The sequence below is a fragment of the Cibotium barometz genome, chromosome 4 (assembly GCF_041138505.1).
Source record: "Cibotium barometz isolate CiBa-2024 chromosome 4, ASM4113850v1, whole genome shotgun sequence".
Taxonomy (NCBI): Eukaryota; Viridiplantae; Streptophyta; class Polypodiopsida; order Cyatheales; family Cibotiaceae; genus Cibotium; species Cibotium barometz.
In genome coordinates, this window is record NC_141049.1 from 1,526,930 (window position 1) to 1,554,228 (window position 27,299).

At 46.3% G+C, this 27,299-nt stretch overlaps 1 protein-coding gene across 2 annotated transcripts in view; it reads left to right on the forward strand.

Moving 5' to 3' along the window:
* Nucleotides 1-27,299, forward strand: part of LOC147638792 (binding protein) — a 79,120-nt gene that overhangs the window by 24,076 nt on the left and 27,745 nt on the right. For both annotated transcript variants that reach the window (XR_015263741.1, XM_086784420.1), the window contains exons 3-6: nucleotides 4,691-4,896; nucleotides 22,728-22,963; nucleotides 23,108-23,316; nucleotides 23,685-23,787. Coding sequence is in view for 1 of the 2 variants with exons in the window: in XM_086784420.1 (XP_086640546.1) it covers nucleotides 4,691-4,896; nucleotides 22,728-22,963; nucleotides 23,108-23,316; nucleotides 23,685-23,787 (754 nt within the window). In the remaining variant the exon portion in view is untranslated. The remainder of the gene's footprint in view (nucleotides 1-4,690; nucleotides 4,897-22,727; nucleotides 22,964-23,107; nucleotides 23,317-23,684; nucleotides 23,788-27,299) is intronic.

Here is a 27,299-nt window from a genome sequence, read left to right on the forward strand (position 1 = left end):
ATGCATGCAATATTATGCTCTCCCATTTCGGAATAGAAGCATGTCCAATCATGGTTCCTTGGAAAAGGACACATGTCCAATCATGAAGTCTGCCATGCTAGGTCAGACAACATGTCCAAGTTTTATTTACTTCAAAATTCTTGATACAAAATTCCATGTAAGCTGATTAGGGTTTTGGATTGGGGATTTCTCACAAATACAAGTGGGTGACAGCCGACCTGCTGTTGGCCAGGTCCCTGGACATGAAATAACCTTTGCTGCCAGCAGACACCAGAATGCCTTCTTTGTCTGCTGGCTGACAGCCACTTGGTCCTGAATTTGGTTTTTATTCTGTTGCCTCTTCAAGGATTACTTGTGGGATTAGCATGTACGTGTTCATGCACATAACATCCCCTTCTGTTAAACTTGATGACGGGATTCTTGTAACTAGAAGGGGGACCCGAAACGATAGACCAACACTTCAAATACTAGACGGAGCTTGAAAACATAGCAGAAGAACCATAAACAATATAATGAGCCGGAACGGCTGGGCCCCCGTAGGAACTTCTTTATTGAGCAAGAAGCTTTTACAATAAACCAAGGTGCAGGTGCATACAACACCGGATTTTCCACAGCATCAGTACAACTCTTGCCCAGATATCTATTCAGTACCAAGATATAAACATAGCACCAAAAGCCATCCGAAAAACTGTCTCAATACAGTCCCATGAATGAGCTCATAAACAGTCCATAAAACAACCTGGTACGGAGCCAAAAACAGCTCCAAAACAGAGCCTCAAATCAGCCCCAGAAGAGCTCTCAAAAACCGTTTCAGATTTCTCGAAAACAGCCCCAAATCTGCCCATAACAGAGCCAGAATTGTGAGTGAAGAACACCAGATGCCCATCACGCGTGTGGCTGCTGTGTACGGCCTGATGAGAGAGAGAGATCTGCTGCTTTATGGCCAGATCTGTACGACCAGTTTTCAGCAGATGTTCGGCCAAAATACAGAGAGATGAAAGTGATTGCCTGCTGTACGGCCAGCGCAAGAAGCACCACCAGAAGGCTACTGTACGGTTAGCACTGAGGGAAAAGGGAGAGAAAGCTGTAGTCGGCCAGGAGAGATGAGAGCTTGATGATAAAAACAGCCCCCTGCCTTCCTTTAAAAGAGTCGACCAGCTCTAAAATAGTTGTGCTTTTCCGTTTTGCCCAAAATAGCTGAACTTGCCCAAAAATATCAACTTTATGCTTTTCCCAAACTTATAGCCCAAGTTTCATGTAGGCGCCTCCTTTTATCCACTTGTCCATGTCCAAAATAATAATATGTCCAGCCCATCATTAATGATGTGTGAACATATTGACTTATAAACATTATAAGTCACTTTATTGATAAAAATCCCATGGTGCTCATGTTGCATAGTCATCTTTCAGCCCAAACTTTGCCAGTAAATGCTTTAGCTTTCTTTTGTGGAAAAATCCCCTTTCACACCTTGGCTCCGCTCAATGTGTGAAACACTGGTCAAGACTAGTGAAGGAACAAAATGATGACAGTTCCAAGTGCATGCACATGACATTGGCCATGGCCGGTGCCCAACTTTAATGAATGTGAACTGCAGAAAACCTTTAGAATAATAAACGAGGGTTTAAATGGATACTTGCCACCTGTTCACATGCCACAAACCATGTTAGAATATAGAGCATTCGCATGGTTCACGGGTGGGTGTCCCGTGGTCGTGAAGTAGTCACACAAAAACAGGTTACAAGAAACCAGTTTCAAGCAAACAGAGATGTGTGCACATGCATTATGCAATGGATATATCTCCCATTCTTGGAACCTATAATAGAAGGTCTTCCCGAGCATGAAACTGGCTCAGTGGGAAGCCTAAACTGAGATTCTTGAAAGTGGGTGTGAGGTTTATGTGCTATTGCTGTAAATCTGAAAATAGAGAATAAAACAGCATATGTGTAGACAGTAGATTGCAGATGATCAAGAACCTGAATAAGATACAAGGTACAGCACGAGGGAGGCCCATGAATGCGGGTATGTACAAATCAGGATGAAAAGGGAGATAAAAATGACGTGGATTGAGGCACCTATTATATAGGTCCTCTAGAACTGGTCGGCCGGGTCCTACAGGTTGACCAGGACAAAAGTCCCCAAAAATGCTAACAAATGCTCCCAAAAATGGTGCAAAAAATAGCAAATAAATATGTAGTGGAGGGCCTTATAAATGGGCTAGATACAAGCATGCAGGGAGTCCATCTTGGGATGAACAATATTTCCAACAGTGGGTTCCACATCTTGGCCACACTACGGGCGACACGAGGCTTGGCCTCTTGTAGTGACATGAATCTTGGCCTGAGTATGGGTGACACGAAGCTCCGTGGCCTCCTGTACCTTGGAACAAAACATGGAAAGTCCACTTGGGTGGCCAAATGACGACATCTTCCCCGTCTTCTAAACAATTGTCCCCTCAAGTGAAAAGCCTCTGAATATGCTTGAAGAAGCTATGGGTAATCTTTGAAGTAATCTTCATCAACCTATTTCGCATTGATAGGCAAGTAGTTCTTGAGCTTCACAAGGTATCGCCTGGATTGTTGGATCACAAGATGGAGGGAAGTAGTGCAGAGAGGTGTTGGTGGACTCACACACTCACACACACAGAAATGTTCTTGCAGATTAGGCTGAGGTGCAGGAAGGAGAAGCTCACATAGAAATGAGAGAGAGAGAGAGAGAGAGAGAGAGAGAGAGAGAGAGAGAGAAAGAGAGAGAGAGCTCAAAACACCAAGTGTGTGGTAGTCACAAAATGCAAGTCAACCCTTGCATGTGTGTCACATCCATATAATATAGAAGTACAAAAGTTATATGGATAGAGTGTCCTTTCACACTTGATATCCAAGGGGAAAAACCACATGGGAAAAAGTGCCCTTGGTTAAGCCCTGCTCACACATAGCACTACCATAAGTGAGCATATGCCTACAAATCCCCCCTGTAGTGAAAGTGTGAACCTGTACATGGCAGCAGATCACTCTCTGTATGAGAGTAAGCCCAAAGCTTTGCGGAAAGCTTCAAACTTCTCTCGAGGTAAAGCCTTTGTGAATAGATCTGTAACATTATCCTGTGTAGGGCAATAAGATAAACTGATCTCCCTTGCATGTAACCTCTCTCTGACATAGTGATAATGAATCTCAATGTGCTTAGTATGTCCATGAAATACGAGATTTCGTGCCACGGCCATAGCACTCTGGCTATCAGAGAGAATGGTGGTGGGTGTTTGCTGACACTCACGAAGATCAGCCAATAATCTCCTCAACCATACACAATCTACTGTAGCTGTGAAGACTGCCCTGTACTCAGCCTTGCAAGTAGATGTGGCAATAGTGGGTTGCTTTTTGCTCAACCAAGATATGCATGAACTTTCAAGAAAAAAACAATTTCCACTGGTGGATTGCCTGGTATCATAATCACCAGCCCAATCTGAATCATTGTATGCATAAAGCTGCAAGCTGTCCCCTTGGGATAGAACAAACCAAGATCCAAGGTACCTTGAATATAACGAAAAATGCGTTTGACTGCTTGCCAATGCTTTGTGCCTGGGTTGTGCATGAATTTGCTCAACAAAGACACCCCAAAAGATATGTCAGGCCTCGTGTTACACAAGTAAATGAGACATCCGATTGCTTGGCTGTAAATGCCGGCCTCAAAAGGCTCTCCAATATCATGCATAGTAAGCCGTACACTTGGTTCTACTGGAGTAGACATCCATGTGAAACCTTTTAGCAAACTTTTTATGAACTTAGTTTGCTGCATAACAATGCCATCATCTGTATGCATAAACTGTATGCCGAGATAGTAGTGTAAAGGCCCCAAATCTGACATATCAAATTCAGCTTTCAAATCTGAAATTTGTGCTTTGCTAGTCCCTGTAATGAACATGTGATCTACATACAAGATGACTATGAGAATATCGGCACCAGTTTTCTTCACATACAATGTGCTTTTAGCTGGACTATTCACATAACCTTGGCTGGTTAGATGAGCATGTATTTTATCATACCAAGCTCTTGGAGCTTGCTTTAACCCATACAATGCTTTGTGTAACCTGCATTCTTTCTGTTACTCACACTTGTAGTTTCATGAGAAAGTGCTTATTCCACTCATTATAAGTAGTTTCTCGGGTCTTTTTCTTTACTACAACATCACATATAGATCTTAAATTAACTTTTACTAATTTCTTATATATATGTGCGCGTGCGCGCATGTGTGTGTTATCTATCTATCTATCTATCTAGGCTTTTGTTGAATTCTCAGCTAATGTTCTAATTCTTTCAAAGGGTCTCTTGTTAATTACTCAAGGGGTATGCTACGTTGAGCCTATACATACTAAAGGGGTTTTGGAGAGGAGTCTCCAATTTTTTGAAAAGAGCAAATCAAGCATTTGGCACTGCCACATGATTGTCCACACACATAAAATCGACAAGTTAGGTTATTTTGGCGTTGCATCTTGTTTTGCACTTTATGTGTGCTTTTGCATGAATTTGTTTCTTTCTGTGGAATTGGATAAGGAAAATATTATGTAGCTCCAAAGATTGCAAGGTTTCCTATGGATCATTCACACATTGCCAAAATAAGCATGATATATTTTAATTCTCATAATTGTTGTATCTTGCCTAGGTTTTGTATTGAATTGTTGTTTGTTTCTTTGTTCAGGCAGGTTCTTGGGCTTAAACTTAGCAAAAAGAAAGAAGATAATTTGGAGGCATATTTTGAGAAAAAGGCCAAGCGTGTTTCTGCTTTTAAAGAGGAAGATTGGCAAGTAAATTTGGTGGATCCAGTTGATGTTTTGCCAGTTAAGACATTGTCTGGAGAGCTCCATTATCGCACTTCCCAGTTGAAATCTCAGTTAGACAATAAAGGTATGTGTCCCTTGTCAAATGCAAGGGCTCTCTTTTATCACCTTCAAGGACCTCACTACATCTACTAGTTTTTTAAATCAAACTTTGTCGGCAAGGAGTTTTACATGAGTTTGGTGACTTATTGAATCTTATTTATGAGGTCATTGGGTAAAAAAGCTATTGTCTATTGAATCTTATTTATGAGGTCATTGGGTAAAAAAGCTATTGTCTGTAGGTGCCAAGTACATGAAAGTGTTAGAAGTAATCTCCTGTGTTTACCTATACACCAGGGCCTCTGTGTGGGCGTGCCCGCCCTTTTAGGTGTTTTCTCATTTTCCTCACTGTCCGTATTTTTCCCCCATTTTTCCTATTTTTTATGTGGCTTGGGGGGCAATTCTGTGGTGGCAAGAGGTCCTATTTGGTAGCCGACTGCATCAGTCTTCTTAGTGGTGCCGGGCGACTGTATGTGGACAAGTCGTGGACCTTCTTGGTGCTGGTTGACACGCCTATGAGCTGGCCGACTGGTGTGCATGCAGTCGTGGGCACTTCTGGACTCCTGTCGGTTGTCCTAGAGGAGGCCGACTGCTGTATGGGGGCCATATAAAATGGCCCCACAGCCCCTTGCCACTTTGTATTGTATTCGGGATCTTCTTGTGTATATAGAGCAGAGTTACACGCCTATCTCTCTTCTTCTCTTGTGCTGTTTATTTTCTGTACTGTTCTTGCTCTAGTGTTTCCATATTTTGTCATCATCTCCGCTGCGTATTCTGAGATGGTATCAGAGCCCTAGGCTCTCGATAGATCTTGGGAATTGTGTGAGCAAGAGGGGGACTGTTGTGTTGCTGATTGGTGGACTGTTCGGGAAGAGGAGAAGCAAGAGGATGTCGGGCTGATTTGCTGGACAGCCACTTGCAGGTGTAAGTTCTTCTTTGTTCCCACCCACCCACCCTTTTTCAGTTACATATCCGCAATGGCATATTCATTAGAGATGGCTGAGAAGCATGTGAAGATCCCTACACTTCCCACGTTCCCGGTGGAGTTGGACGGGAACAACTACGGCATATGGAAGGTTATGATGGCATCTGTTTTGGAGTCATAGGACCTTGTTGATTTCATCGTTGTTGGGGTTCCACGGCCGGAGGTAGAGGAAGGGGAGTTACCGTTGATTCGTAAGGACCGGGAGGCACAAGCACAGGCATAGTTATGGGATCGTGTCAACGCCAGGGTCCTTTCATTCATCTTCCTCAACTGCACACCGTAGGTAATCAATTATGTAATGCATACGACGCTGACTAGAGGTATATGGCAGCATTTGGCTTCTCTTTATAACAGGGTATCGTCCATGAAGAGGATTTCCTTAGAAGTACAGATGCGGGTTATGAACCCTGCAAAGTCATCGACGATGCGGGAGCACATTAACAAGCTGCAGGCTCTTCAGCAGGAAGTTCTTCAGGTTGGGAAGGAGATATCATCGGAGGACATGGCCATAACGTTGCTGTCGCATTTGCCCTCTCAGTACTCAGCATTTTACTCGTCTTTGATTACCAGTGTGGCAGGCTCAGCACCATTACATGGAAGGAGCTTGTGCCCATGGTCTTGGACCAGGAGGAAAGATTCTCGAACCCTCCACAAGGCGGAGGTTCGGAGGCCTTAACTGGCCAACGGTCAAAAGGCCGTAACAAGGGCAAAGGGAAGGCTTCACCGGAGAAGTCTTCTGAGAAGAAGTCCGACCCTAACCGCGAGAAACTAAAGGCAGAGAGGACCTGTAATGATTGTGGTGAGAAAGGCCACTATTGGAGGCAGTGTCCCAAGCGGAACACCGAGAAGGGTGAAGAATCCTTAGCAGTAATCGTGAAGACTCCAGCTTTTGTGCACCGGGAGGTGATGGACACCGATGTTTCATTTTCTTCAAGCAGGGAGGAGATTGGAGGACTTGCCACTACGGATACTCAGGAGTGGATTCTAGACAGTGGTGCTTCGAGGCACATGACTCCTTCTCGTTCAGATTTACAGGATCTCTGCAGGTATTCTGGTCACATTCTTATTGGGGATACATCCACTATCCCAATTCACAGTGAGGGCAGGTTGGATATAGTTCCTGATGGCAGAGGGGGGAAGCATTCCTCCCTTGTGTTGTATGTTCCCACACTTGGTTTTCATCTGTTGTCAGTGCATCAAGTTTGCAAGACTGGCGTACGGGTGGAGTTTGATGAGCATTTTGTTGCTCTCTGGGACAAGGCAACATGCCAGGTAGTTTGGGAAGGTGGAGTGGAGAATGGAGTTTACAAACTTTCAGCACTCTCTCTCCCAGGTCCTCAGTTTTGTGATGAGTGGCAGTTTGGTAATGGCCACTTAAGTGTGGATAGCTTGCCAGTTGATGGCAGCAGTTGGCAGGAACTTTCCAGTACAGATGTTGGTAGTTCTTGTGTTCTTCAGTCAGAGGAAACTTTATAGGTAACCTATGCTCTGATGTCTCGTAGTATTCGGGACAAAGAAACTCTTGTAGATGAGGAAGTTCTTTCCACGGGGACCTATTGGAAAGCCAGGCAGGTGGCAGTTGATTACTTGCAGAAGGAGGTGGATGTTGCACATTCTCCAAGCTTTGTGGTTCCGGATTCAGAGGGGGTGGTTTACAGGTTTCAGAAGGCCTTGTGTGGTTTGGCAGGTTTCCAGGACTTGGCATCCCACCGTAATAACAGGTGTTGATCCTTGTGAGCAATATGATGCCTCTTTGACTCAGAAGCAGAATGGTTCATTGATTTGGTTGATGGATATGAGATTGGACGGGAGCTTCCTGATGAGGCTGTTGAGCTCATGGTTGCAGATGACTCTTTGGGAGGCAGGATTGCGTATCTTGTGGTTTCTGCAACATGCGAAGGATCATGGACTCTTTTACACAGGAGGGGGATTGATGGATGGAGTCCGACTCCACGATTGGAGTGACTCAATTTGGGGAGGAGATTTAGACACGAGGAGATCTACTTCCAGCCCAGGAGCAGTTTTCTGGAGCAGTAAGAGGCAGTCATCTTTTGCCTTGTCGTCGACAGAGGTAGAGTACCGGGCTGCTTGTGGTGCTGCATGGGAGGTGGTGAGGTTGCAGAGGTTGCATGGCAGGATTGGGCTTCCACTGGAGGAATCCACGGTCATCTAGAGGCACTTTGTTCGTGAGAAGATTGTTGGTGATGACATCTTGCTAGAGTTCTGTTTGACGAAGGACAGTACGGTGGACCTCTTCACGAAGTCGCTATCTCAGGTGTTGCTCCGGTGGCATTGCTCCGGCGGCACTCCAGCTCCTTGGGGATGGTTTCACAGCCAGGAGCTGAGAGGGGGTTTTAGAAGTCATCTCCTGTCTTCACCTATACACCAGGGCCTCTGTTGTGGGTGTGCCCGCCCTTTTAGGTGTTTTCTCATTTTTCCTCACTCTACGTTGATGGCACGGAAGCGCTAGAGCTGTCTACGCCCTTATAGGATGCCACACTTCTACACACGCATATAAACACACCAGAACACCAGACCAAAGAGCATGAACAAGACTTATATTTCAGCGTAGACCTTGACCTTTACAGAGTCAGATGTCTCAAACACCTCAGAACTAGCTTTATCTGGCATCCACTCGCAATCAGTCCTCTTCGGCTCCTGGTCGCTCCAAATCCCTTCGCTCCTTGTTTCTCTGCAGCAGACCTCTTCACTCTCTACTCTGCACCTCAGCTGAAGGTCTCTCTCTCCTGCCAGCACACTGCCAGTCCTCAAAGCATAAAACCAAAGCAAGGCACTCTCTGTCGCCTGCACAACAGCCAGCCCAAAACACATACACTAAGGCAGCTCCCCTACCAGCTGGAACCATCTATCACGGTAGCCATCACTGGCGGCCAGAAACAAAACAAGGCCCCACTCCCAAACTCCCCTCTTTTACCTTCATGCCCCTTGCCAGTCTGTCAACCAGCAGCTTATCTTCACTAATACTCACCCCTCTTCAAGGGCGTCTCCCTTGTGGTCTCTTACCACGTCACATCACCCTTCACACGTAGCTTCAGCTCCTCTGCAGAATGACCCAGGGCGACTCTCAACAAGGTGGCATCTCCAGTCACTCTATGCAGTTCATCAGCCAGCGACCTCCACACTTGCAGCCTGTCAACCAGGCTCCTCTTCTCTGGTTGACCACCACTACACCAACCTTCTCTTTCTCTCTCTCTCCCTTCTCTAGTATCGCCCAGCCTCTACACTTGCGGTGCACCTCTCTATTGCAAACCTCCTTGCGTTGACGTATCCAGTTACCAACTGCTGACGTGTCAACGTCCTAGGCGGCTCTCTGCAAATCGCCAGCAACGCCAGTCACCGCTACCAGCCGCTAATCACCAACTGCAGCCCACGCCTGTCCTCTGTGACGGCTCCTCCAGCTGCTGCTCCTGGGCGGCTCCCACACACGGCTGCTCTCTCACTGTCGCCTTTTCACCAGCAGCACCTAGTCCTTCGAGGCCTTCTCTGCAGCCTCCTGCTATGCTCGAGGCCCCTAGAGAGTCTCCCAGCTCTCTACACGACCCCTGCGCAGCAACCCAGTGAGGTCCTCCCCTCAACAACACGGTGGCCTCCTCAGCTAGCCACCAAAACACACGGGCCCTCCTCTGTCTTGCGCTCTCCCAAAAACAACAAGCCCGCCATCCATGCTTCGCCAGCCTTCGAGAATTCGCACGCTGGCAGCCCTCTCAAACCTCCACGCATACCGGCCACGTTCATTTTTCCTATTTTATTTAATTTTGAAAAATGGCCACTATATTATTTCCTTTCACACCAAGTCCAAGGTACATGGCCCCTCATTGCCTTTTTCTCCATGCTCCACATATCTCAAATGCGACCTTCCAAGTGCCCATTATATTTTTGACGCGCCCACACATATTCAAACACTACCTTCAGCAGCTTCGTTTCGGACGAGCCTGTGCTTCCAGAATTTCAACATTGTCTCTGCACATACACCTCCATCAAAGCCCTATGCTTGATTGCTGCATCCACAACGCCCACACTGAGTCAATGGGTGCCCCCATGACCTTATTACAACACGAACATCACTCATGTACACATGTACAAGTTGAGTCTGAGGTTCCCAAAAAACTACACACATATTTAGCAACCCCCTTTTTTCTGCTGAGACATTTATGTCCAGCAGCTGCACAACCAAAAACCATTTATCCCGCTGGATCAAACAGAAACCTTGGTGCATCTACCTTCCAATCCCTCAAGCATTCTCCTCTGTCAAATATCCGTTGATACACCCTGTTATAGCCTTCCACTTTCAGCAACCCCCTTTGCTCTTTATATATGGCATCATTACCATCCACTGTTGCACTTCCTCCTCCATACCAGCTCACATATCCTCGTGATGGAGACCACTACTCCTCACCTCTACTCCCCTCTGACACATCTGATTCCCACTCATAATCATATTCCGAAATAACAGACATCTCATCATCAACTCCCATCTCATGGTCACAATCCAACTTGCAGCCTACATCATTGGCTTCCAACTCTTCCTCTGGACTATCTGCCAGACTCGAACTATAACCAAACCGCTCATCCATATACTGAGCATCCACATGTGGTGTGTCCACCATAAACCCATTTCCCTTCAGCCCATCAACATTACACACAGCAACCTCATGCACTACAGACTCATCATTGTCGCTTTCCTGTAGTTTCTCCAGCTTCAAGACCATTGGCGATCCTCCAAGATTCTCCACATCTTGCACAGGCATCTCTACCAAGTCCAAGCTCCCCAAACTGCCAGGCAAAGCATCTTGGTCCCCCTGACCAACAACAATAGTCTCACATGCATCCTCACCACTCACAACCGACTCATTCTCTTGGGCATGACAAGGAATACACACCTTATGGTCAGCAACCGCACCTGCGAAATCTATCACACCATCACCCGAAATAGCATCTAACCCATCATCAGTCACACCATCACTCTCTTCCTGCTGCACAACTGGCATGCAACTAATCTTCTCCAAGGAAGCCAACTTCAACAGATCATCCAATGCATTATCAAGTACACTGTCTAGCTCATCATCCACACTCTCACAGGCTGCAATATCCAACTCATCACCCGGATCATCCATACGGGCTCCATCCACAGTATCTTCATTAGTAACACCTTGATCATCACTCTCCACCTTGACTGGCTGAAGTACTGGCACCTGCAAATCATTACTCTTTTCTGAATCAAAGAGATCATCCAAGTCATATCCATACTCAAGCTCATCAGGCTCCACAGCACTAGCATCACTTTCACAATCCACAGCATCATCAATACCCCCATCCTTTTCCTCCTCACCTTCTGAAAGCTCTTCAGGGCTGATTCCAGAAACCTCACCCTTCTCCATTCCCAACAGATTAATCTGTCCCATATCCTGCTCTCCAAATGTGACCTTACAAACTTCATGAACATTGGGCTGGATTACATCCTTCACCTGCATATTAGGGCCAATTACCCTATCACTCATTCCCAAAGACAATTGATATATACCACCATTAGCTTTGGCTGGTCTCTCACATTGTGGACTGATATGACCCCACTCACCACAATTCCGGCATTGCACATCACACGGATACCCTTTCCCTCTTCCAATATCTGCTGAATTTCCTTCAGAACCAGATGATGCATCAGTCTTTCTTCCCATAACACCCATGCCTCGTCCTCTTCCCGCAGACTCTATCCAATTCACGCTTAAAGACTTCATGAGCTCCACTGCTTCATGAACCTCCCTCTTCAAAGAATCCTCCTGTTTAGGAACAACAGCAGCTTTTCTTCCAGGATGCATACTCTCAATCTTTGGCATCTTCACAAACCTTTTTGGCTCTCCCTGCATTCCCATCTGCCTCAAACGCTTCACCTTCCACTCCTTCTCACGAGCAACTCTGACAGCCTCCTCAAAGCTATCCAGGTTCTTCAGCTCCACCTTCAAACGGATGTTTGGCTCCAAACCAGCCACAAACCGCTCCCTTTTAATCATCTGCGGGGGTACTTCAGGAATGAGAGCCTCACACCATAGACTCCACAGTCTACCAAACTCTATCAGATACTGATCCACATCCTGACCGTCCTTCTGTTGAATGTTACACAACTCCTTCCACACTTCATTCGGACTCTTCACATGGACAAACTGTGCCAAAAATGTAGCTCTGACTACACGGTACTCAGGATCCTGTCGATGAACATGTGTAGTCACAAACATCTGTAACCATACTTTTGCATCACCCTGCAAGCAATAAGTCAAAATTCGAGAAAGGATCTCCGGGGCTGCCCTGTCCTTCATCAAGGCTGTAAACTCCATCTTTTCTAGAAACCTGACTGCACTCTCCTGTGGCAATCCCCAATACTCCGGAAAATCTTGAGCCATCTTTCCAACCTTCTTCACACAGCCCCTATCTCTTTCACAAACCAGAGGAAATCTGCTCCTCAGTGGGGGCACCAAAAAGTGATGGCACGGAAGCGGTAGAGCTGTCTACGCCCTTATAGGATGCCACACTTCTACACACGCATATAAACACACCAGAACACCAGACCAAAGAGCATGAACAAGACTTATATTTCAGCATAGACCTTGACCTTTACAGAGTCAGATGTCTCAAACACCTCAGAACTAGCTTTATCTGGCATCCACTCGCAATCAGTCCTCTTCGGCTCCTGGTCGCTCCAAATCCCTTCGCTCCTTGTTTCTCTGCAATAGACCTCTTCACTCTCTACTCTGCACCTCAGCTGAAGATCTCTCTCTCCTGCCAGCACACTGCCAGTCCTCAAAGCATAAAACCAAAGCAAGGCACTCTCTGTCGCCTGCACAACAGCCAGCCCAAAACACATACACTAAGGCAGCTCCCCTACCAGCTGGAACCATCTATCACGGTAGCCATCACTGGCGGCCAGAAACAAAGCAAGGCCCCACTCCCAAACTCCCCTCTTTTACCTTCATGCCCCTTGCCAGTCTGTCAACCAGCAGCTTATCTTCACTAATACTCACCCCTCTTCAAGGGCGTCTCCCTTGTGGTCTCTTACCACGTCACATCACCCTTCACACGTAGCTTCAGCTCCTCTGCAGAATGACCCAGGGCGACTCTCAACAAGGTGGCATCTCCAGTCACTCTATGCAGTTCATCAGCCAGCGACCTCCACACTTGCAGCCTGTCAACCAGGCTCCTCTTCTCTGGTTGACCACCACTACGCCAACCTTCTCTTTCTCTCTCTCTCTCTTCTCTAGTATCGCCCAGCCTCTACACTTGCGTTGCACCTCTCTATTGCAAACCTCCTTGCGTTGACGTATCCAGTTACCAACTGCTGACGTGTCGACGTCCTAGGCGGCTCTCTGCAAATCGCCAGCAACTCCAGTCACCGCTACCAGCCGCTAATCACCAACTGCAGCCCACACCTGTCCTCTGTGACGGCTCCTCCAGCTGCTGCTCCTGGGCGGCTCCCACACACGGCTGCTCTCTCACTATCGCCTTTTCACCAGCAGCACCTAGCCCTTCGAGGCCTTCTCTGCAGCCTCCTGCTACGCTCGAGGCCCCCAGAGAGTCTCCCAGCTCTCTACACGACCCCTGCACAGCAACCCAGTGAGGTCCTCCCCTCAACAACACGGTGGCCTCCTCAGCTAGCCACCAAAACACACGGGCCCTCCTCTGTCTTGCGCTCTCCCAAAAACAACAAGCCCGCCATCCATGCTTCGCCAGCCTTCGAGAATTCGCACGCTGGCAGCCCTCTCAAACCTCCACGCATACCGGCCACGTTCATTTTTCCTATTTTATTTAATTTTGAAAAATGGCCACTATATTATTTCCTTTCACACCAAGTCCAAGGTACATGGCCCCTCATTGCCTTTTTCTCCATGCTCCACATATCTCAAATGCGACCTTCCAAGTGCCCATTATATTTTTGACGCGCCCACACATATTCAAACACTACCTTCAGCAGCTTCGTTTTGGACGAGCCTGTGCTTCCAGAATTTCAACATTGTCTCTGCACATACACCTCCATCAAAGCCCTATGCTTGATTGCTGCATCCACAACGCCCACACTGAGTCAATGGGTGCCCCCATGACCTTATTACAACACGAACATCACTCATGTACACATGTACAAGTTGAGTCTGAGGTTCCCAAAAAACTACACACAACGTATTTTTCCTATTTTTTTTGTGGCTTGGGAGGCAGTACTGTGGTGGTAGGAGGTCCTATTTGGTAGCCGACTGCATCAGTCTTCTTAGTGGTGCTGACCAACTGTATGTGGACAGGTCGTGGACCTTCTTGGTGCTGGCTGACACCCCTATGAGCTGGCCGACTAGTGTGTATGCAGTCGTGGGCACTTCTGGACTCCTGTCGGCTGTCCTAGAGCAGGCCGACTGCTGTATGCGGGCCATGTAAAGTGGCCCCACAGCCCCTTGCCACTTTGTATTGTATTCAGGATCTTCTTGTGTATATAGAGCAGAGTTACACGCCTATCTCTCTACTTCTCTTGTGCTGTTTATTTTCTGTACTGTTCTTGCTCTAGTATTTCCAGATTTTGTCATCATCTCCGCTGCGTATTCTGACAGAAAGAAGCTGACGAGTGCTCATAGACAGGAAGGAAGAGAGCATTAAAATACACAAGTAGATTAAGCACAAAAAGGAATTAAGGGTTTAATGATGGATTAAGGGAATGAGAGTCATGGATTAGAAGCAAAATTTTTCATTAATGTTAAACACCTTCAATTAATACAACCTTGCATAAAGCAAGTGTGCCGTGTGTGCATATGTGTTAGAAGTCATCTCCTGTCTATTTGTATACACCAGGGCCTCTGTTGTGGGTGTGCCCGCCCGTATATCATTTTTCCACACTCCCCGTATTTTTTCCCTATTTTTCCCATTTTTTTTCTAGTGGCTGGAGGGCTGCCAGGTGATGCCAGGAGCACTCTGAAGCTGGCCGACTGCATCTGTAGCAGTCGTGGGCTGTCTGAGTGCTGGCCGACTTGTTCTGTGCAGGCATGGGGCATCAGATGCTGGCCGACTGCTATTTTTCAGCAGTCGTGGGTTTTGTCCAGTCGTGGGCCTCTTTTAGAGCAGGCCGACTGCCCTCATGGGCTTGTATATATTGCCCCCCATCCTCCTCCACTTTCTCATTCAGTTATCTCCGGGATCTTGTGTATAGAGAAGAGTTTACACACATCTCTCAGTGTTTCTTGTGCTGATTATTTTCTGCAGTCTACTTGCTCTTGTCTACCCAAGTTTGGATATCATTTCCGCTGCATATTCTGACATGGTATCAGAGCCCTAGGCTCTAGCAGATCTTGGGCGTTTTTCTGAGCAAGAGGGGGAGCAACAGGTTGCTGATCGGTGGACTGTTTCGGGCTGAACGGGAAGTGAAGGTGCAAGAGGAAGGCGGGCAGAGGGGCTGGACAGCCACTTGCATATATTCTGATTTTCAGATTTTTCCCACCCACCCACCCTTTCAGGTTACTCTCCGAGATGGCGGATTTACTCGAGATGGCTGAGAAGCACGTGAAGATTCCGACTCTCCCCACGTTCCCAGTGGATCGGCAGTTGGACGGGTCCAATTATGGCATCTGGAAGGTCATGATGGAGTTAGTTTTGGAGTCACATGATCTTGCTGATTTTATTATCAAAGGGGTGCCAAGGCCGGAAGCTGAGGAAGGGGAGGTTTTATCAGCGAGGAAGGACCGAGAGGCACAGGCACAAATGTGGGACTGTGTCAACGCCAGGGTCCGGTCATTTATATTCCTCAATTGCACACCACAGGTGATCAACCATGTGAAGCACATGACGCTGGCGAGAGGCATATGGGAGCACTTGGCTTCTTTGTACAACAGGGTGTCACCCATGAAGCGGATATCCTTGGAAGTGCAGATGCGGGTTATGAACCCTGCAAAGTCTTCGACGATGCGGGAACACATTAACAAGCTGCAGGCCCTTCAGCAGGAAGTCCTTCAAGCTGGGAAAGAGATATCGTCCGAAGATATGGCCATCACGTTACTTTCCCACTTGCCTGGTCAGTATTCCGCTTTCTATTCTTCGTTGATCACTAGTGGCAGGCTCAGCACCATTACTTGGGAGGAGCTAGTGCCAATGGTCTTGGACCAGGAGGAACGTTTCACGAACCCTCCTCACGGCGGAGGTTCGGAGGCCTTAACTGGCCAACGGTCGAAAGGCCGTAATACCAACAAGGGCAAAGGGAAGGCTTCACCAGATAAGTCTTCCGAGAAGAAGCCTGATCCAGAACGAGAGAAGCTGAAGGCCGAAAGATCTTGTAATGATTGTGGCGAGAAAGGCCACTACTGGAGGAAGTGCCCTAAGCGGACAGGGAAGAGTGCTGAGTCCTCAGCCTCAGCTGCGAAGACTCCGGCATTTGTGCACTTGGAGATGGTGGACTCCGATGATTCATCGTCTTCGAGCGAGGAGGCGGTTGGCTTCACCGCAAAGGATACTCGGGAATGGATTCTCGACAGTGGTGCTTCCAGGCACATGACTCCATCCCGTGACTTCTTCCTGGATCTGAAGCGGCAGTCAGGTCGTATCTTTATTGGTGATAACTCCACTATTCCGATTCATAGTGAGGGCCGGATGGAGATCATTCCCGACGGCAAGGGGGGCAAGCATGCTTCCCGTGTTCTTTATGTCCCTGCTCTGGGCTTTCATCTTTTGTCAGTGCATGAGGTATGCAAGACTAGCTTTCGGGTGGAATTTGAGGAGCATTCCGTTGCTCTAAGGGACCGTGAGACAGGCAAAGTTGTTTGGGAAGGCGGTGTGGAGAACGGTATCTACAAACTCTCTACCCTCTCCTCACTGACAGGCTCTCAGGTCGGAGACTTGTGGCACTTTCGTTTTGGCCACTTAAATGTGGATGCTTTGCGGCGCGCCTTCCGGGACCAGATGGTGGTTGGCTTGCCAGATGTTGGTAGTAGGCAAGGACGCTGCAGTTCTTGCATACGTGGTAAGCAGCACAGGGAATCCTTTCCGAAGCAGGCTTCCAGGCGGGCTTCGAAACCTTTGGAGTTGATTCACACTGACTTGTGTGGACCACAGCAGATACCATCCTTGGGAGGATCTCTCTACTTCATGCTGCTTGTTGATGATTGTACCAGATTCACGTGGGTCTACTTTCTTTCACAGAAGGACCAGGCTTTTGCTCGGTTCAAGGATTGGCACGTGATGGTGGAGAAAGAGTCTGGATTTCAGGTCAAGACTCTCAGGGCTGACAAAGGAGGGGAATTCTCCTCGACTGTATTCTTTCGGTTTTGTGCAGATCATGGCATCAAGAGGGAATTGGCCAATACCGGATCGCCTTCGGCGAATGGAGTTGTTGAACGTAAGAACAGGACAGTGGTGGAGATGGCGAGGACCATGCTGGAAGATCGGGGGAGGCTGTGGCGACAGCTGTCCATACCATTAACCGCTCTCCGACGACTTCTGTACCCCATATGACTCCATTTGAGGCATATTTTGGCAGGAAACCCGATGTCTCGCACTTCCGTGTCTTTGGGAGTGACGCGTATGTACATATTCCGAAGAATCAGAGGGGGAAGCTTGACTCCAAGTCCCGCAAGCTGGTATTTGTGGGGTATAACTCTCTTTCCAAGGGATACAGGTTGTATGATCCAGAGAGGAACGAGATTGTTGTCAGCCAGGATGTGGTCTTTGACGAGCATGTTCCAGCATCCACTGTCGAGGAGCCGCCACTTCTTGGAGATCCAGAGTCTGATGATGATTCCCAGTCTACCACTCCAGTTGATCCACCTCAGTCATCACAGGAGGTTGAGCCCCCAGCTGGAGTTGAGCCCCCGCGACCACAGGAGGCTCCACGATCTGTTCGAGTACCTAGGTGGTTGATGGACACCCTTCGGGAGTCAGGTGTCACGGAGCTACCCTCCGAGTGGACCACAGAGGACGGCCCTCGAAGATCACATCGAGTTCGAGATAAAAGCAACACGGCGGAGCTTCTTCAAGTGAACTATGCTCTTATGTCTCGTATCATGCGGGATAAAGAGCCCACTTCCGTAAAGGAAGCCCTTTCACAGGATACTTGGAGGGAAGCCATGCAGGTGGAACTTGACGCCATCGAGAAGAACAACACTTGGGAGTTGGTACCGAGGCCGTCGAAGCGGTCAGTCATTGGTGTCAAATGGGTCTTTAAGACCAAGTACGCGGCTGATGGGTCGGTGGACAAACACAAAGCCAGGCTCGTGGCTAAGGGTTATGCTCAGCGGCCAGGCATCGACTACGAGGATACCTTTGCACCGACAGCACGGATGACCACGATTCGGACCGTTCTTGCCCTTGCTTCTTCTCAGAGGTGGCCCGTGTACCAGATGGATGTAAAATCGGCGTTCCTTAATGGTGACCTGCAGGAGGAGGTGTACGTAGAGCAGCCTCCAGGCTTCATTGTTCCAGGATCGGAAGGGATGGTTTACAGGTTACGTAAGGCCTTGTATGGTCTTAACAGGCTCCGCGGGCTTGGAATCAGAAGATTGATTCCTTCTTTATTCGGACTGGATTCCAGAGATCGGTTGCAGATCCGAACCTGTATCTCTTTCGGGAACGCGGCATGGTCACACTCATCATCCTTTATGTGGATGATCTCATTCTCACCGGCGGTCATGTGGATCACATTGGAGTGACGAAGGCTGCCTTGTCAAAGGAGTTTGAGATGACCGACTTAGGCTTACTCCACTTCTTCTTGGGATTGGAGATCTGGCAGACCCAGAGGGGGTTTTTCGTCTCTCAGCAGCGGTATGTTCATGAGTTGCTTGAGGCCTTTGGGATGGAGAACTGCAAGCCTATTACTTTGCCGATGGACCCGAACACAAAGTTAACCGTTACAGATCCTTGTGAGCCAGTTGATGCCTCGCAGTACCGGAAGTTGGTTGGTTCATTGATCTGGTTGCTGAACACCAGATTGGACTTGAGCTTCTCCGTGGGGCTGTTGAGCTCTTTTATGCAGACGCCATTGAAGACTCATTGGGACGCAGGATTGCGGATCTTGCGGTATCTGCAGAGTACGAAGGATCTGGGACTCTTTTACACAGGAGGGAATGGAGTCAAGCTCCAAGGTTGGAGTGACTCAGATTGGGGAGGAGATCCAGACACGAGGAGATCTACTTCAGGATACACTTTTACCCTCGGCTCAGGAGCGGTTTCTTGGAGCAGCAAGAAGCAGCCGACTATTGCCCTTTCTTCGACAGAGGCAGAGTATCGGGCTGCTTGTGGTGCTGCTTGTGAGGTTGTATGGCTGCGGAGGCTGCTTGGCGAGATGGGGTTTCCACAGAGGGAGCCCACAGTCATCCAGTGTGATAACCAGAGCTGTATAGCTATTGCTCGGAACCCGGTTTTCCATGCCCGGACCAAGCATATAGAGATACAGTATCACTTTGTTCGTGAGAAGATCTTGGCGGGTGACATCTTGCTACTTTATTGTTCGACGGAGGACAATGCGGCGGACCTCTTCACGAAGTCTCTACCTCAGGCTACGCTCAGGCGGCACTCCAGCTCCCTGGGGTTGGTTACACAGCCAGGAGCTGAGAGGGGGTGTTAGAAGTCATCTCCTGTCTATTTGTATACACCAGGGCCTCTGTTGTGGGTGTGCCCGCCCGTATATCATTTTTCCACACTCCCCGTATTTTTTCCCTATTTTTCCCATTTTTTTTCTAGTGGCTGGAGGGCTGCCAGGTGATGCCAGGAGCACTCTGAAGCTGGCCGACTGCATCTGTAGCAGTCGTGGGCTGTCTGAGTGCTGGCCGACTTGTTCTGTGCAGGCATGGGGCATCAGATGCTGGCCGACTGCTATTTTTCAGCAGTCGTGGGTTTTGTCCAGTCGTGGGCCTCTTTTAGAGCAGGCCGACTGCCCTCATGGGCTTGTATATATTGCCCCCCATCCTCCTCCACTTTCTCATTCAGTTATCTCCGGGATCTTGTGTATAGAGAAGAGTTTACACACATCTCTCAGTGTTTCTTGTGCTGATTATTTTCTGCAGTCTACTTGCTCTTGTCTACCCAAGTTTGGATATCATTTCCGCTGCATATTCTGACATATGTGTCCATTTACTCTGAGTGAGTGACTAGGTGTCACTCTATTAGGCTAAGGTTCTAACCTTTTATTTAAGTATGTGCATTAAGTGCACATTTATCCTAACCCCCTAAATTGTTAACACATTTCCACTACTAAATGTGAATATTCCCAACAATCCAATCTCCCCCCTCCCCCCCCGTGGTAATGTGGAAGATGTTGGATCTAAAACACCCAGCCTTCATCAACGATTTTGGCTTCTTGCTTCTCCTTTCGAGGTGACTGGATTTGCGGCTTCTTCTGTAGCGTCTTTCTTCTCATTGGCTAATCGCTTTCTGCACTCACTTATGTAGTGCCTTGGTTTGTGGCAATAGTGACATTTGCCCTTTTTTTTCTTCTTGGTTGTATCACCTTGTGTTGAAATGGCATCCTCGGAATCCAGCGTGGCTTTGCCTTTGTAAACAGAAGCTTGATCATCTCTGGTATTTGATAGATTGACCCTCGTTTGCTCCTCTTGTAAGTGTAACCCTACCAGCTCATCAAAAGTGATTGGGTTGCCTCCACCTCTCATGGAAAGATTAAGAGAAGTATGAAAACTGAGGTAAAGAGTTTAAGGTAGTGGTGACGAGCTGCCTATCCAGAATCACCTCATCTATGTTGTGTAGTTGTTCTTTGAGATCCTTCACCTTGGTCAAATGATCAAACCATAGACTCTCCTCCATCCATGTGCAGATTGTCCAACTCCCGCTTCAAGTTTGGCTTCCTTACGGGTCTGAAACATCGATTCTGGGACTTCCCATGCAAGCTTGGAAGTCTGAGGAATGATTGATCTTTTAACTGAAAGGGCTATAATAGACATGGCTGGGGCATCTTTGGAGTCCCACCTACACTGTTCCGGAGTAGGTGCATAAACCTGTAGACCAGCTGCTGCAACCACCCGAGCAACAATTCTGGTATTTGTGGATGGTTCTACTGAAGAAGGATGAGGTTCTACTGAAGAAGGATGAGGTTCATCACTTGTGAGAACCTTCCACAATCCCATGGCTACCGATATGCTTTTGATCATAAAGCTCCACAAAGAATAATTGGACCCATCTAACCTATCCTCGCTTGAAAGACCCAACACCTCTTGATCCCTTTGTGCTATCTTCCCCACACATTGAATTTCCTATTGCAAAATACTAAGTGCGGTACAAGAGAGCCCCCCTGTGCTGAGAACTTGTAGCACCTTTATGATAGGTGCATTTTTGGCCGGCTACAAAATTCAATTCTCATCCTTTTCTTAATTTTAGTCCTTTTTGCAAGCAATAGACGTGGCAGAGGACACACAACATCTATTTAAACATGACATCAAGAAAAAACTCCTTTGCACCATCACACTCAGAGCTCGTGAGTCCCTACAATCTACCTTTTGGTCTACCTCTGGCTGTCAATCACCCTGGACATCCACTCAAATAACCCACTGGCAAGCAAAAAGGGACATGGTTAAATGGTGAAAATCAATTGGGCTAAAACCATTTGAATCTAACGGTCCTTGATGCATCTTTTGAAGTGGTGGTCTTACCCTACAAAGGCTTTTCAATGAATAAAGTTTTGTGAACTTAACTGCACTACAAATAATGACCATTGTTCTTTTTTGAACCTCAAGATTTCTCAATCTTGTGTTGGTTTAGATGTAGTATATATGATAAACATTTACAACCCGAGTATTCCAACTTAAATATCATAAGAATGTCTCACTTCACTTCTAACATTTCTAAAATAACTAAATATGGTGTTGTCTCTTCTCAGTTATTTAGATTCTCAACTTACCAATTTGCTTGTGCAACAGGATTATTGCTTTAAAAAGGTTTTAAGCAAAGTTCGTTTTTCTGAATCGAAGTAGATATATCTTTGAGATTTTTGCTTTTGGGATGTTTAAGATTATAAGTAGTAAGTTTCACAAAAATGGGGAGCTTAAAAGCCCATTTTGTGTTTAGATCTTTTTAGCTCTTGGTTGTTATTTATCATTGCTTTAATAGGGAAGTGATTTGTTTTTGCTAGTCTAGTTGTAAGTGCTAGCCTTCATCATGGCTGAGTGTGCCCTTCACTTCCCGAGAAGTGATAGAAACTCAGCTCGTTGTTGGTCTCTGAATAAAAATCGTGCCCTCTTGGTTAGGACATTTTTTTATATATGTAAACCTGCAACTACTTTGGGGCGCTGATGACGTGAGTAGGGATGTCGTAGCACCTACTCCATGCCATGCATGATGAAGTTGATGATCTTATACTTCATGATTGCACTTTTTGTTGTTTTGCTAATTAGTCATTAAAAATTTGTTTAGCTTGTTTGTTAGAAATTCTTTTGTTGTGGTTCAATAAAGAATTTGTGTGTGTGTGATTTAGCTATGTATTTGTCTATTTTTGTAAGTTATTATTACTATTATTATTATTATTTTTTCTCGGGTGTCTCTATTAAGCCTTTTTTTAATTTTGTTTGTTTGTTTGTTTGTTTGTTTGTTTGTTTTTTTTTTTGTGGTGATTCTCTTGTTTCTTTTAAAATTATTCGTAAGTTCAGATTCATCTGGCCTTATGACGGCATATATATTACCGTACAAAGGCTTTTCAATGAATAGATATGAGCCGGTCAAATTCCTCTTTTGTAGGCACAAAGAAATCGGAGTATTGCTGCTGTGTTACATTGTCGCCCTCTTTCCTGTTTGTAAAGAGTCTTATGCTAACAAATCCTTATCAATTTTGAAGAAAAGTATGAGATAATTTGCCTCCCCTCCCCCACATTCTTCATCTAATGTCTGCTTGCTTGCCTCAATAGATAAAAGGGAAGCTTCTTTGAGCCTTGAAGAGAGGAAGGTGCTTGTAAGAAGGAATGCATCTACAGGCACCTCACAAAAACCATCTATACTTGGCAGCATGCCAGTCCAAGCTGACAAGGTGGCACCGAATTCTGAGGGGAGAAGGAAGCTCTCAAAAACTGATCTTAAAAAGGAGCAGAAGAAGGCACAAAAAGCCTTGGATCATGCTGCCATGGCATCACACATCTTGGCATTGGTAAATGCAATTATTTCTACAATGCACGTCTACTTGATTTGAAATTTATTGTAATCCTTTAAGTTTTCACCTGAGCTATTCTTGTCAACATATAAGGTACAGAACTGCATTAGTGATCAATATTTTGTCAATTTGATTCTGCAGGAAGAATTGAAGCAGGATATGTCTGAAGATGAGAGGGTGGAAGAAGTGAAAGCTCGTATGGCTGAGCTTGGAACAGCAGTGCTTGCTGATCCAGAGAACAACATTGAGTCTCTAACAGAGTTGCAAGGGTTTTGCACAGATAAGGATGCAAATATAGCCAGAATGGCGATGCTCTCCTTGCTAGCTGTTTTCAAAGATATTGTCCCTGGGTAAGTGGAATAGTACCACTGCATTCAACGTGTAGGCTTCCAGTGTGGAGAAGTCAAGCTCATGGTGCTGGCCTTGTGCTTGGCACTGTTAAATTGCGTTATGAAATCTGTAAAGTAGTTTGAAAGTTCCTGTGCAGGGGGGAGGGATAATGGGAGTTTTGTGTTGCAATATGTTACACATAGGGAATCCAGGGGGCATCTTCAAAATGTGTCCCATGATCGTGGTAGCCAAGTGTAAAGCTCTTAAGGGGCATCCTTTGTTTTCTTATTGGTCTAGTCTCTGTACACCTAGATTAGTAATGTAGATCTGTTGAACTCATTGCTGTGATAATCTAACTTTGTCTATAACTATGGCATTCTGTTGCTAGGTATCGAATACGTTTACCAACCCAAAAGGAGTTGGAAATGCAAGTGTCAAAAGAAGTAAAGAAATTGCGTGAGTTTGAGACAAAGCTGCTGAAATGTTATCAGGTATCACATGCTTGTTCCTTAAAATAGAGAAGAGAAAGAAAGAAAGTTATATTAAACGTCTTAACGACTCAATGGGTCTATGAGCCCAAAGACTAGAGCTATGAGCTGGGTATGTCAAATCCGAGCCATATGATACAAAATAGGATCAGCTAGGCTTCATTATGGCTGAGTTTGCCCTGCATCGCCGGAGGTTTGACAGAAACTTAGTACGAAGGTCTTTGTGTGAATATATGCTCTTATGTGTGTGTGTGTGTGTGTGTGTGTGTCTGTGTGTGGAGTGCGTGTGTGAGCATATCTTGATACAAAGTTCTACACCCGCTATTGGGCACTGATGACGTTAGTGGGGATGTCGTAGTATCTAGTCCATACTATGCGTAATGGAGTTGATAGTTATATAGCCTTGTGGGTTGATTACCATGAGTATATAACATGCACATTCTCAAAAGGTGAATTTGGGCATGTTCCTAGATTCATCTAGGTATATCATCATATAGCCTATGGAGCTAACCCCCTTGTAGGAGGAGGGGGCCATCAAGGATATCAAGCATGGGGGTAGCTTGTAGAAGGCTCTGCAGATCCACTGGGAGTGGGAATGTGGCTGAGAGAGAGAGAGAGAGAGAGAGAGAGAGAGAGAGAGAGAGAGAAAGTTACATTAACGTCTACGGAAGACCCCAAGGGCCTATGAGACCAAAAGTAATACAATGGTACCATGGATATACTGAGCCATGGAAAAGAGAGAGAGAGAGAGAGAGAGAGAGAGAGAGTTCTATTAATTTCTACAAAAGACTAAAGGGCCTATGAGACCAAAAGTAATACAATGGTACCATGGATATACTGAGCCATGGAAAAGAGAGAGAGAGAGTTCTATTAATTTCTACAAAAGACTAAAGGGTTTATGAGACCAAAAGTGTTACAATGTGTCCATGAAGTGACATAATAATGGAAACAACATAATAAAATCCCAACTAGAGCTGAAATGAAACCTCCCTCATATCTCATAATACACTGGCATCTGAAAATATAGTGCTCCTCTATCTCGACCCATAGAGAAAGAAGGAAAGAAGAAAGATATATTTTTGTGTTCAAAGGACCTAGAGGGTCTATGAGACCAAAAAGGTAGTACAATGTATCGATGATGAATATTGAATCATGGAAAAAAAAACTGTACCAAAGTAGCTAGCTAAAGTATCCATGCGATGCCACATGATGACAATGTGTGGTCATATAGTGATACAATCCTCCTCCAGAATAGAATGCAAAGTAGCCATAGCATCTCCCCTAGCCAAATGTCAAAGTATCTCAATGGATTTTATTGTTGGGTTACCTTGAACGAATCGGGAAGTTCATGCTATCTCAATAGTCGTGGATAGACTGACCAAGATGGCGAGGTTTCTCCCAACACGGTCTACAATTAAGAGTCATGAATTGGCTTCTTACTTCATAGAGTAATTATGTAGGCTTTATGGTTTGCCTGAGTAGATAGTCAGTGATCGCAACCATAAGTTCATTGTAGGATTTTGGCAAGCGGTCTGATCATCTGCAGAGTGATGGTCAAACTGAATAAACTAATGAGACTTTGGAAGATATGCTATGAGCCTTTGTTTCAAAACGGCAATCGGAGTAGTGGGAAAGGTATACAACAATAATAAGCATTTGACAAGAGGCTTCATTCCTTTTATGCTTATGTATGGTTTTCAACCTTGATCCCTATGTACGGGTTACCGCATGACGTAGTCAGTGATAGGGACTCTAAGTTTACGAGTGATTTTTGGAAACTTGTTTTTGAGAAGTTGGAAACAACTTTGAATTTGAGTTTCTCAGATCATCCTCAATCTGATGGCCAGATTGAAAGAGTGAATCAGATTTTGGAGGATATGCTTCGAGCGTATGTATCCAAAAGAGAGAGTTCATGGGAGGATTATCTTCCTATGTTAGAATTTGCATATAACAGTACTAAGCATACGAGTATAGGTTTTAGTCCTTTCATGCTTATGTATGGTTTTCAATCTAGATCACCTGTTACAGTGGGATTCTCAGGACTTCAGCATGATGCAGCATGCAATTTTTTGCAAGATATGCAAGAAATGTTACAAGTTGCGAAGGAATTTATTAGAAGTGCTCAAGACCGAGACAGATTTTATTCTAATAGACATCGTTTACCAAGAGAGTTCTCTGAAGGCACGATGGTGTTTGCGAGTTTCGAAAGATTCGACTTTACGGACAGGTCGATCTCTGAAATTATCCCCTACATACTGTGGACCATTTCGTATTACACGACGGGTTGGCTCAGTCGCATATGAATTGGATTTGCCTTCTTATGTGAAAGTTCATCTTGTCAGTAGACTTAAGGAAGTACTGGGTGGAATAGACCAGTTAGTTACTCCTCAAGAAATCATAAATGTCGAGGACATGACATTTGTTCCACACGAACCTGAAAAGATTCTTGGATTTCGTGAAAGAAGATTGCGTAATACGCTTGTCACGGAATACAAGATCAAGTGGAAGGATCGTGTTGAGGAGGACTCTACATGGGAGACATTGACTACTCTTCAGAGAGATTACCCTGGCTTTTTAGTGAGCTCTGGAGTGAGCTCTTAGAGGAAGGGGAGTATGTCATGTGCACAGTGTATATCTACCGTGTGCTACACGCACATAAGACTAGCTTCAAGGTTTGGGGAAGCTTGGAGCTAGGCAGGTTGATTGGCGAGCCGGGTTAGGGATAGACTAACAGGCGGGCACCCTGGTAAGTGTGTACGGTTCAAATTTTGGGGCGGGGTCTCCAAATTTGGGGCGTCGGCCTCGATTTGCGTGCCGGACCGCCTCGGGGGACGTTTTTTTTTTTTTTGTCTAGGATGTTCTCCTGGTCGTTGGGGTGCAGACCGCTCGTCAATCGGACGCCCGGTCGTGCATAGGCAGGCTGATTGGCGAGCTGAGTTAGGGATAGACTAACGGGTGGGCACCCAAGTGTGGACGCCCGATGACCAGCCAAGAGCCTATAAAAGGGTGGCCAAGGTTAGTCATTAGTCATATAGAGTCTCGCGTGATTTGTGAGAGCTCTATGGTCTGGAGCCTGGATCTAGTGCAGACGTGCACTTGCTTTACGTAGCCGAGGCCGGCAGCAATCTCGAGGCCCGCGAGGGTAGCTTCGTGGCGGTATGGGACGTCGCGAGGAGATGTCAACCTAGTTAGCTCAGCTCGTGGCTCGGTGGGGACAGCCAAGACTGTGGGCTTGCCCACGGCTGTCATGGTTGGGAGGTGAGTCAGGCCTGCACCCCCATGTTGTTTGTTTGTTTGCAGGTTTCGAGTCTCGTACCAGGAGCGTTCCACAAGGAGATCCGGTGGGGATTTGACAAAGAGTGAGTAAAAGAAAAAGTAGCAAGGTTTGGTTGCTACCACGGATGACACTAGGGAAGAGGCCAACTTGGCCCATGATGGCTATGCATTGATTGTCACATGTAGTAACCCATCTATGCCTTGTTTCTATATGTTAGTTTTTGATGGTGTTTGGTATT